Source organism: Ischnura elegans, chromosome 5, assembly GCF_921293095.1.
Source record: "Ischnura elegans chromosome 5, ioIscEleg1.1, whole genome shotgun sequence".
Taxonomy (NCBI): domain Eukaryota; kingdom Metazoa; phylum Arthropoda; class Insecta; order Odonata; family Coenagrionidae; genus Ischnura; species Ischnura elegans.
This window is the reverse complement of record NC_060250.1, coordinates 124,035,397-124,048,502: the sequence shown is the minus strand read 5'-3', so window position 1 is coordinate 124,048,502 and position 13,106 is coordinate 124,035,397. Positions and strand designations below refer to the sequence as shown.

The window sequence follows — 13,106 nt, the reverse complement described above, 5'->3', positions numbered from 1 at the left end:
AAATATTTGAAGAAATATCGCCAAAAAAGCTTAATGGACATTAAATTATACTCAATACAATGGAATTTCTTCTCTATTTCCACGCTTATTTATACGGAACCAGGTATCGGCACATGATGCCACTTTCAAGGCATTTAGAGACCTTTAAAATGGTATTATGTGCCAAAACCTGGGTCGGTTAAAATTAGTAAGCACGGAAATAGACAAATACTTTCATTATTTTGAGTATCACAGATTTCCACCGAATTACACCGGAATAAAATCTTTAATAAAATAATGACATTTTTAATCTTTTTTATTAGGAAATAAGTCGTGTGAGTTTGAAAAAAATCATAATTAAATCAAATTCTCTGTTATTTAGCGTGACATTATCAGGGGAAGAATAGGAAGGACTCAGTTGATATTTTATTTATTCAAATTTTAAGTATTCCATCGGTACGATGTGTCTTTCATCACAGGCGTACAGTTCTCCGATTGAATATCATCCGTTCAATACTGGTTTCAAATGCTCAGTATTATAATGATCGCTAGTATCTCATTCAATTAGTAACTTTAGCTAAAGGTTTCTTTTCTTCTATTAAAAGCTAAAGTCCCTGTTATCCCTGTCCCTATCGTCCCTGTTATATATAAATTGATAACAGTGTAAAGGCTATTTCTTTCAGTCATTGGTCATCTCCCCGTACTTGACCGAGAAAAATTTAAGTACGCAATACTCATGATTGACCAATGGCTAACTCATAAATACTATAAAAAAGTACGAAAAGAAATAACCCCTTCCACTCAAGCTTTTAGCTAGTTGTCCTCCACCTAATATCATGATTCATTGCTTCAGATATTCACTTATTCTACCATCCACTTACGTGACTCGTTTTTCCTTTCCCTCCGACATTTTTTCCTAGACCGACGTCATTCCATTTCGTGTTCTATCTTCGCTCTTTATTTAATGCTTTCTGGTTATGATTGAATACTTAGTTTGAATAAAACCATACATTAGCGAAGATACATTTGTTATTGTGAGACACTCGTGCTGTAAACACTGCCATATAAAGTTTCAAATAACATAGTTAATTCGTTACATCAATGGGAAATTTCGGTCATATTTATACAAAAAGGTTGATATTCGGCTCTCCCTGTGTGGTTTTTAAAACTAAACTGGGCTAAATGAATAAAAAAAAACAATTAACTGGCGTCTCGCGGCGTGAACGAAAATTAATAAAATTTTCAACCAATTTCTCATTGGGGTAGGTCTCTGTATCGATGTACATTAGTATCATACGTCCATCTTCTCACGCATTTCTCTTTTACGAGAAGATAAAATAAATTGATAACAGACCGAGAGTACAAACACCCAATCAGTACTATCGTAGGGATTGCAATTTTTTCCCGCAAAAAGATTCCATCGGACTGGCTGCGAAGAAGATGATGGCCTCCTCGAGTCTTTCCGCACTTTCTTTTTGTCAAAGCAGACGATATTTTTCGGAATTGTTTCGGAATTTACCGTCTTCGTGAAACCGGAAGGTTTTCGAAATATGCCGTCCGCCATAGGAAAACAATGCGTGAGAGAACCCGAAAGATCAGCGTCTACAATGTAGATATACTATCATGTCGTTTTTCCGGGCAGAGTGATAAATTTTATCGCGGAGTTGTGTACTTGCGTCAGAGAACAAAAAGGAAGAAAATGGTGCGGGATAATGACCACTTCTCTGACGCACGCTGAAACAATGAGTGGTGATGTTTCACCACCGATTTCTCACTTAAGAGGTGCTAACGGGTGTAATGAGATGGAAGAATGGACAAACCCTACGCATGGGAACCAAGACGGCCCAAAACAAATTTAAATCGCTTAAATGGGTGAGATAATCATCCATTCTTGCTTTACCTCTGTCCTTCGAAGATAAGAGTTCGGATTCCCTGGAGTTGATTAGCCACGGTTAATCGTTCCTTGAACAAAACCGTTCCTTCTCGTCCAATTAAGTGATGAATCATTAAATTGTAAGTAACCAAAACAGTAAATTACACCATCAGACTAGTAGGTCGGAAGGAGTAAATCTTTCGCCAACCTGAAAATTTATTGATTTGGGAGTATAACTGTTTGGTTTGAAGGTTTGGTGCTTTGCATTGCGTCGGTCACTTGTCTGAAGTTAATTCAATGATTATTTTATCCTGTATTTCAGTAATCATGGCATAAAATAAGCATTGAAATATTTGGGGCACTTTTTGAAAAAGTTTGAATAATTTGGAATATATCTCCAAGAAGTAAGTTATTTTTTAACCAAAATCACTGCCCTTGACGGATGCATTTTTTCCCGAAGTATTAAAATCATCAAAGAAATTCTTTCAATTACCATAATAAAATTAATGATTAATCGATGATTTAATTTTTTCCAATCGCTTAATGATGAAAAATAGAGCGAAAATAAAAATGAAATTAATCCATGGGATGACATCGCGGCTCTTGCATGTAGCTCACCGTTCAGTATAGTAAAGAATAAATACTGTTACTACCTACAACGCCCTTTTCTGAAAGTGATGATAATGAAGATGATTTAAGGCTGACCTTGACTCTGTTGATTTTATTGCCATCTCAGTATCCGGTACGTAGGCAGCGTAGCCAATCAAGACATTTCCTCAGTCCCTCAACTCGAAATTTATTCTCGGGGGTTTTCCATCGTGGATTCATCTCATGAAACAAATATAAGGTTTCCCACGCCGAGGTATTAAAATATCATTGGAAAAATGTGACCTGAATTCGCAGAGAGGTTATTTTGCATTCCTAATGACCTCAGGGAAATCTCAGCGAAAGCAGTCATCGGGTAGAATGCAGAGAAATGAAATTATCGAGTCCGCTAGCGAAGCGAAGGCCTCGACTCGGTTTTCGACGTCACCGTAGACTGAGAAGGAAGAGTCGGTCCAATGATATTATTGCCTTATTACCTAATCATTTCACCATTACCCTCTCTCACCTTTCCGACCGCGGCGTCGCGGCAAATCGCTGCGTGTCTTCGATCCGGAGAGAATCGATACTCAGTCGGTAAACGGTCGCTGAGGTGATCGAGGCCTTGGATTTCCGTTACGCTTGCATTTGTCTCCGCCTCCGACACTTCGATGCGATCTCGTTACGCGTGGAGCCGCAGCATAGCACTTCTTTTGGTCCTTATTTTGAGGTCAGTTGATATTCGTTATGGATGGGTGTTACCAGAGGGGTCTTGTTTAATAATGTGAGGTGGGTTAGCTCACCCGGAAACGTTAGCCTCATGTTATTGCCCGCCTCGCACCCTCATTGACTGTCGTGAAATAATCATCATGCTATTGGAAAACGATAATTAATCATAGTAGAAGTATATAAGTAGTATTTTGACCGCTAGTATTTTGTTCAATCAGTGGCCTTAGCAAAATATGTATTATATTATATCAAGCATCATTTCATTATATATAACATAAAAATACCCCAGGTTGGGCAGAATCAGAGGACAAAAAAAAGATAAAAAACACTCACAGTACTAAATTTTCGGTGGCGCATTATCACCTTCCTCAGAGTTAGGTAGGAGACTCAATTTTATTATATATTGCATATATATATATCATTGTACTACACATGTATTATTCAATTACAATAGCAATTTCATTTGGAAATCTCGCAATTGAACATTTTTATCCCGCAAGTACAATGATGGTTTATATGCTGCCACACTCTATTTTCATTATGTAAGAAGTGTCCTCCATACGAAATTATTGCATTTTCTCGTTCTACTCCGAGCTCGAATCGATTGATTGTGATTGTCTAAAATGGGTGGAGTTCGTCGCTAGAGCAGGACATCCACATCAGCGTCAAGATTTTAAATGAGAGATAGCCGTTAAAATCTATGTATTATGTATGAATGCAACGATGACTGAGGCAACGATATAGTCAAGAGATGTGAAAAATCATTTGTTGATCGATGGTTTCAGTCGATAAAACTGCGCAGCAGCGGGTATGTTCCGATGTGTGTTTGTGTCCATGAAGTGGCATTTCTGCCGCAGGTACAGCGCATTACGTGCCCTCCCGGTGGCTTACTATGAGGTCAGAAGTGAAAGGCGTCATTCATGCTTCAAGTGTTTATGTACGAGAGATTATAGCCATGCGGCTTGTTTTCACACCGCGTTGAGCATCGCACGATCGAAGAGAGGATGAATTACTTTCAATACGTCCTAGTTGTGAGCGGGAACACCGTCGGAAATTCGGGCTCCGACTTAAAAGAGCACACTCATCAATCAAGACAGCACAAATGACAACCGGACGTTAAACTAAAAAAAAAACTTAGTGAGGTGGAGAAACTTACTGATATCGGATGGAGGCCCTTCGAGACGGCACGCAAAGCTGATACAACAAAAAAAGTTAACCACAGGTGTCCCTAATCGCTAGTTGTGGACTACGAGGGATTTTGTCCCCTTACTGCATCAGCAGAAAAGAATGAAATACGATATGCGCAGAGGCAATGGTGCACCATACAGCGTCCTACTGACGTTAGAAATCAAAATTTTTAATAGGCATAAAATATTACCTCAATGTTTGACTCATGAATTCTGGAAGTTTTGAATACACTACCAATACAAAACTCGTAGTGTTGTCTTTCCGTATTCCTCCCTCTCAACGATTGGTAATCTTTTCCACCATTCCCTGCACTTTGTTTTGTATCGAAGAAAAGCCGTAAACATCGACTTATCAATTTCCTGGAATATTGACGACGAAGATGAGCTAATGACTACACGTGAAAATATTTATTCGGAGAAAGAGGTGAAATAATAAAATACTTGCTGCGAACTTGAGTTGAATATTTGAATTTTATTTTTTATAAATACTACGCGTAAGTTCTGGTTAATGTACGCAATGAGAGCTCATCATCGATTCTAACGTAGGACGCTGTTCCTGCTTAAAAAGTTTACTTTGTTTTCAGTTGTCCGTCCTGTATCATGACCTATATCTGGGGCCATGTGTGTCATTTACAGAGGTTGGACTTGTAAGAGAATGTTTAGGCGTTTTGCTTATGTTATCAGATGATAAGTCCAAGTTTTACTTTGGGTTTACCGTATCATTTTATGATCGAATGCTCAGAAGAACTATTAAATTTAGAAAAATTCAAATAAATTCAGAGGCAATGAAAGAAAGGGATAGGAACATATAACAGAAAAAGGGCGAGGACAACGGTGCTGTGGTTGAATTTATTTGGATGTTTACGCTTACGGCGTCATGTGAATGAATGAAGTAACATATATAAATTCTGGTCCAGAAGAAATGATTAAGTATTGACTTACGGGTAAAAGGATTATATTTAGGTAGTTTCGGCATTTATTCTGGAGTGGGTCACGCTGTTACTCACGTACGGGATCCCTTTAGACGCGTCAGCGATGCCTTTATGCTCCCATTGTGCACTTCCCGCGAATGGATTAACGCTGATGGATACGAAAGCCTCTGGCTAAGATAAGGAATGCGTAAGAGTCTAAGAATTCGGATTAATGGGTAAAGTTATGCGGGCTGATTCATGGGATAGAAAATAGCGTTTGCATGATGACGGAATAGCTTTTCGGTAATTCAAACTTGATAAGGAGTAGCATTTAATCATCCTAACTGGCGTACTATGAGACTCGGCACTAAAAACTTGTGGATAGAGGAAATACTTTGATAAAGAGAAATTTTTGTGTTTGAAGCATAAAATCTAAGAGTAACTGAATTAAAAATATAATTTTGAAAAACGACATAAATTTCGAACAAAATGTTTTTGACTATGACCGAAGATCAAATGTTTATCCATAATGATCAGACATGCGGTGATTCAGCACTGAAAATTAAACGCACAATTACAGTTTTTGCTGAAAATTTTCAATTATTTTAGCTATATTTATGAATACATCGATATCATCATATTATGAAATCCAGAGGGAATTATAATGCTTGTGGGGTAGCGAATAAAAAAAAATTAGCAGAGACCACGTTTCCCAAGTTAGTACGTACTTGACTGGAGTGAGGCGATACTTTGCAGAAAATGTGCGTGATTCATTATTTTCGATAACTTAGCTACACATTAAATCATGCATTTGTTTCTGATAACAACTGCTCAATCTTTTCAGCTACCACGCACCTCACTCGTATGGAACCATGAGGAGTGAAGGGAAAGAAAACTTGGGGTAAGTATCTGACCTATTTCCTCGATCAACTGAGAAAGACAAGAGGAAGGAATGGCTCATTGCGAGTGGTCACGGAGTGCAGTCTGGAGTCAAAACATGAATGGTGTGTCTTCGGAAGCCATGCTAAGGGCAAAATGATTTGGTATTTCTGGCAAAGTGCCGCGTCAGGAAACCTTTTCCCTCTCTAAGAGACTACGTAAATCCTTCCAACCGAAGTGAAAAGTGTGTTAGGAGACCAATAACACTTTGCATGCTTCCAACTTCCATGTCTATAATTCCATTCAGCAATGGAACGAATGCGTCTAGATTTCCAACTCAATGACCCGCATTCTTACCCCAACGAGTAGAGTAACGAATCGTATAGTAGAGTGACGAATCAGTGAGGGACTTCGTGGATGTGACTTCAAGTATAGTACAACATCCCATGAATACATCTCTGGTGGAAGCTTTTGCGTGTTTAATAACTAATAATTGTTAGTAAACACACTTTGACTACCTCTTCGATGTATTTAAAATGGATAAACAGTGCTACAGAGTGCTTATTCGTTTCTCTACTTCACCAAGAGGAATCCTGATAAAAACATGCGCGCGGAAATCATCAATACTTAAGTGGCCGTTATGAAATATAAGCTTGCAATGCTTAATGTACATGCAATGTAAATCGTCAAATGTAACTTTAGAGCAAACTTATTTATTTTCTCTATGCATTAATGTATAAATTAAGAGCTTTCAGCAATGGGTGAAAACGAAGGTAAACCCCAGAATATGAAATTTAACAATGGAAATTGCAGACATTTTATTTTCGTGGTTAAATCATGACTGAGATTTAATATAAAAAAATCTTACCTTTTAGCATTATGACTGCTTACTATACTTAAGATGCTATGGTTTAACATTGGTTTTAGCTTGCAGATTGGCTTTTGGTGGTAAGTTCTTGCAACAATTAATTATCAGAGAATATCAAAGCGAAAGGTGTTGTGGAAAGATTTCATCCTTGAGGATGGGAAATTTACCCGGAAATGAGATAGGTACCGCGTCATCATGTGATGATTAAGGAGGAAGAAGAGGAAGACCTGCATCATCTTATCATCGCGCACCTACAGAACGGTGTTCTCACGAGGAAAGCATCTTTTAGGAAGCTGCGGCAGGATTAGTCATCCTTATACTATTCACTACGCTCTCGCTACAATATTGCTATAAGTTCCATCGTTGGATGTCAAGAAACTGATATAACATGCATTTTATGCAAAGGCACCGAATAATTTTTTCAGAACTTTTCAGAATTGTTTTCAGATAATAGAAGTCAATATTGAACTTAAAAAAAATTTCGAATGTAATCCGAATTGACAGTCAACGTTTATATGTAGTGATTTTACTGTGTTTTACATTGCAAATATTTTATGAAAGCAACCTTTTACAACATTTTCTTCACTTTATGAGTGGATTAATCATTTTTGTTGCCCAAAAATTGTTATTAAAAGATTTTAGAGTCCATTTTTGACTAGAAAACACGTTAAATATTTAATAACATGTTTTTGAATGGTTTTATCCACAGTTGGTTTTCTCTCACAGAAAGCATCACATGTGTCGTAATTCCGACTCGGAATTAATATCGAAGGATATGTGCTCAATTTAGACTCCTTCGAAGCGCAAGCTCCATAACAGATATCAGCAATTATTTCTATAAAAACTAGAATGCAATATGAGCATAGAAATCATGCAAAAAATTGTCGTTGATATAATTGAAATGGCCTAGCACCGTCATTTAAACATGTACACCACATAGATACCTGTGTCTACGACTGCATGCCATTTTTTGTTTGCCTACCACTTGCTCCCACTGATAATTATTAAAAATTGCTGATTTGTGAATGAAAAACTTTGCTGTTTCTACAATTTGGAACTTTATTTTCCTGACTAGTTTCGATGCACTGTATCATATCCATAGGACTAGCCCTATGAATATGATACAGTGTATCGAAACTAGTCAGGAAAATAAAGTTCCAAATTGTAGAAACAGCAAAGTTTTTCATTCACAAATCAGTAAGATGGATTTCTACAACGTGAAGGCCTCTACTATTCAGTGTATTAAAAATTGATCTTGGAGAGTGCCACTTGATAATTTAGCTGTGAAAATTATTGATGAATAAACATGTTGCATGAAAGGACGAAAAATAAATTAGATTGAAATAGCTTTGCCCTTCCGTAAGCGCAATTATGAGTTCTTCTTTCCATAACCCTTTTCGGAATTGAACCATATGTGCAGCTATTGAACTATAACCTTTTTAAATAATCTCAGATTGAATTTTCCCCACATATTCATGGCTAGGGACAGCACGGGACAATTCACTGTAGGCCATATCTATTATATCGTCGTGGGGTTTGTTAGAGAAAGTTACATGTCCATCAAGTATCTTTTCCATCTGTCCAAAAACTTTAGACTTGCCTCCTTGCCTCCAAAATATTTTAAAATTGTATATGACACGCTTCAATTGAAATAACGAATTAGAAAAAGTAGGTAAAATAATATTTACTCTCCTAAGCTTTTTTTGTGAGATAAAAATGCCTCATCTTCTACGCGCGAGAGGTTATAATTTCGAAAATTCCTTTTTTTTCCTGTTTACTTTTCGTTATCCTTCGCTCAATGGCACGGTCCAATTATGAGCGTTTGCGTAATCTCTGTGCATCGCGTTTTTCACCTAGCCGCAAAGAAAAAATTATCTAGGGAAACTTAAACACTTAAAAAAAAAACTTTTTCTAGTTTCGTGAACTGATTACCAGTAATCACAAAGAGTGAAAACTAAAAAATTTACGGTTGCATTGTCCTCTTGAAAAAATATATCACTGGCTTCCGCATGGGTAGCAACAGGTGGGGCGCGCCTTAGCCAATATTGTTGCGACAGCGGCTTTGACAGAAGGGGGCGGAACGGGAAGCGATCGGAAATGTGCGAATCTCGATGGGATGCGAAAACGGTGGGCTGCTACTTCCTTGGAAAGGTACACAAAATCACAACAAAACAGGAAATAAAAACATGAACGTGTCAAAATCTGAACCAAGCTCCCTGAATTTGCCTCTTCGCAAATTTCTTCGAGGATTTTTCCTATGCGGCGCATGAGAATTGAAATTCGGTGTAAGGCACCAATACTTAATTTAAGTTTATCTGAGGATACATACAAATAAAAACTAAACCTATCTTTTCAGAAAATTTTATGAAAAATTAGACCCGCTGCGTTCGTCGTCTTTGCAATCCAAGAGTTGTTTTTGATGACGATTTTGCAAATAAACTCGTTAATTAATTCCTCTGAAAAGAAATGGATTGGTCAATAATTTACTTAAAAAATCTCATGAATATCTAAGATTCGATTTTTTTCGCGCACATTTTTAAAAGTGATACCGAACCCATAACGTTGCCGACTATTTTATCGATGCCAGGTAACCTGACGAAACACTAGGATCGCTGCCGAATAAGTTTACTAATTTAGAACTGAGCCTTGGAGGTGTGACCTGGTGCCTACTTCAAAATTGGGTCCCGGCAAGCCTCCATTCACTATCGTAGTAAGGGACCGGTATCATCCGAGTGCTGTTCCCAGCCGAGGGTCTCCAAAATGGCAAACAGCTCCTGATCAGGGTCGGATAAGGGCATTGGATGCATCAACTCGCGTACACAAACCGCAAGAAAGCTCCGCACCACTATCAATAAAAACTTTGCAAATCAAAAATCTATCTCGAATTAATGTTTAAGACCTTGTGTTCATTTGTGACCGAGGACCAAGTTTTTTCGTTTTTAAATCGTATATACTCGTTTCAAATCTTGCGACAATGTCTGCTCCACTCGCTCTATATCGTCAATCTGAAGTTTGCTTTGAATAGGCGAGAGCAGAGTTCATCTCAGACTAAGACTTGTGGCGAGGCGAGTGTATGATGAACACACGTACAAGGTTGAGGGTGCAGTCTCATTCCCTTGAGGGTGTGATTGACACTGATAGGAACTATTTCAATTGCTTTTCATTCCGACAGTTAATTTCGTGTGGTTAAAACTCGGTTGCAATTTGTAAAATTTTCATTCTGAAGATCCACTTCCAGGGCATATCTCATCGTCGGAATAAATAAATTCAAACACACCAAACTCCTTTCGCAGCGGAAACTATTCGGAATCAATTGCTAGTAATGGAAACCGATCGGGGTTATTCCGATCATTATCGAGCACGTTCTCTCTGGGGCACCTTGCACTTAGAGGATTTTTTTGGGGGTATCATAAAGCAGGGGTGCCGACTTGCAAAAAATGTTGGGGGGGCCCAAGCCAAGGACCTTGCCCCGGTAAATTTTATAAGTAATGAATTTTAAGTTTTTTAAGCATTTTTGAAGAGTCATATGATAAACATTAGAACCCTGATCACTCGAATCTCGAGATCTGGACACTCCGAGGAAAATTGACTAGCCTGACACATTTTTCCTCACATCGGTAACGAATTTTTGGTGGGGGCTCGGACCCCCTCAGGCCCCATGGAGTCGGCGCCACTGTCATAAAGCTTCAACCGGCGTTTGAAACCGGAGCTCTTCGATCAATGGCCAAGCTCTTTACCCACTAGGCCACCACGCTCCTCCCTGCTACAACTGTTTATTTGATGGATTTCAATCCTGCCGCGTGAACGGCGGCGGAGATTCGATGGTAAAATTTTTCCTGGACCGGGAATGGAACCATGGACCTATCCTTAAGGAACCTGGATAGCGTAGTGGTCTGCGTCATGGCCCCTAGATCGATTCCCTGTCCAGGACACTTTTTTCTATGGCATTTATCGTGTAGCGTTTCGCAATTTTGATCCCCCTCGCGATATCTCCTTGGTCGGAGTGGCACAATGATTCGAGCGTGGATGCCTGTTGGTGGATCATAAATCCGGACCTGCCCCAAACACTGTTCGCTGCTGGTGGCTCTCCTTACCTTGGACTTGTTCTTGCTCGAGTTGCTGATGAGCGTCGCCGTGGAATCCATCGCGGTGACCGTGGCTTGGGCCGCATCCCCCGCGGGTCCGCCTTCCAGCGTCCAATCGAAAACACCGCCGCCTCCGGATGTCGAAGACGCGTGCAGGGTGCTCGCCGACAGAATGGAGTTGTGGTCCGTGGTGGTCGTGCCCATCCTCTCCTCCAGACTGCCTACCTCCCCTCCCTCCCCTCCCACGCTTCCCTCCTCCTCCTCCGACGTCGCGCGCCCCTCCTCGGCGCTCGCGAATTCCGGCTCCGGCAGCGCCATCCCCACGGCGGACGGAAGAAACATCATGGGGGCAGAGTCGGTGGAGGCGGGGCGATCGTCGAGCGCGGGAACGGAGGAGGGGGCGTCTTGGCGGCGGTTCCTCAGCATCAATTCGTCGGGGAAGGCGTCGGGGGCGTCGGACGTGCGGACCACGCCGATCTCGTACATGGCCGACACCGATTCGCGCGTCTTGTTTTCCGGGACGGCGAGCCCCCGATCTGCGAGAACCGTCCGCTCCGGCGTCGGGGATTCATTTTCATTGAGCGTCCGTGATGATTCGGGGTCGGGGTAGGATTCGACCCCCCGCGGCAACGTTCCATACTCGGGGAAAGGTCTGAAGACTCCCGTGGGTGATATCTTATCGATGTCCAGGTTTTGGTAGATGTCGGAGAATATTGCTCTCCTCCTCGCCTGAAAAAATAAAACCGAAAGTTTATATACTATCCTTGATTATATTATTATTATAATATTCCACCGATTAAGGTGGATTTACATGAAATATTTTAGAAGTATTCTAGCAGTCTGCCCTTCCTTTCTTTACTTCCCTCCTAAATTCACAATAAGGTCTAATCTTTTCCATTCTATTCTAAAAATCCTATTTTCTTCCTACCTCTCCCTCGTTTACCCAACATTATACTCGGCAACACTGTTTTCAGCATCCCTTCCCCCTCAATACTCCCTTATTCATACCTAATGTTTCCTGTGTATCTGTCGCATCTCATCTCTGATTATATAAAACAAAAATTATATATATATTTTAATTTTATCATCTTTAAAGCCGCAAAATTAATCTTCTGTAAGTGTATCTCTGTGTAGTGGTCTCAGTAGTAGTACTGCTCAGGTAGTGAGCGTGCACTCAACCGTCGCACAGGGTTGATGGGTAAGGCGACAGCGGAAAACGTTAAAAATGCGGACTTTGAAGATTAAAAGGGAACCCTATAACTGCAAAATCGTTCCTTTTTTCAATTCATTTTCAACAAACTCTTAAGTTCCGTTCGATCTGGAAAGCAGCGAGTGTCGTGGATAGTAAATTTTAAATGAAGAGTTTCAGCTATTAGCTAGATTAGACTTTTTCGGGGTTGATGAGACGATGATCAAAAATTGAAGTTTGAGTCGTCTTGTCTTTTTTCAGTTTGTTTTTCCGAAATTTTCTCTCAAATCTTGATGCCGGTGAGAAGTAAAACAAATATCGATTGAATTTGAAAAACGTTGATTTTTAACAGTAAAACCGCGTTGAGAATTTCCAGTAGGCTCCCCAATCCGTGAAATGTCTATATGTTTTTATTCATGCGGAAGATTTATTAATCCATCCAAAAGAATAAAGCGCATGGTAAAATATTTGTGGCAATGGTGACTGAAATATCCATATATTAGGAAATTTAGGTACTCCTATTTGACTAAATATTTTGAAAGTGGTCATGTGGTTTAACGGAGACGCATTTATATCGTGTAATTGGAGTTATCATTGGCTTTCGGTATCTTCGATAGCAACATGATTTGTTTTAATGAGAACGTGAACCTTTCAAGCCAATTATATATTACCCAGTAATTAATAATATTTTCAATGCTATCGTGTAATAATATGTCTTATAATGCAATGCATCAATTTAAATTTTCTTCATTTGGTAACTTTTCAATTGACTGATGCATTGCCCAAAAGTAGAATGAGATGTAATTTTGCAATAAGATCAAATG

General features: G+C 39.5%; 1 protein-coding gene across 2 annotated transcripts in view; it reads right to left on the bottom strand.

The window, feature by feature from the left end:
- Positions 1-11,325, bottom strand: part of LOC124159522 (sodium- and chloride-dependent neutral and basic amino acid transporter B(0+)-like) — an 82,719-nt gene extending 71,394 nt beyond the window's left edge. For both annotated transcript variants that reach the window (XM_046535388.1, XM_046535389.1), the window contains exon 1: positions 11,103-11,325. In XM_046535388.1, coding sequence (XP_046391344.1) covers positions 11,103-11,297 — 195 coding nt within the window. In that variant the 5' untranslated portion in view covers positions 11,298-11,325. The remainder of the gene's footprint in view (positions 1-11,102) is intronic.
- Between the last annotated feature and the right edge of the window lie 1,781 nt (positions 11,326-13,106).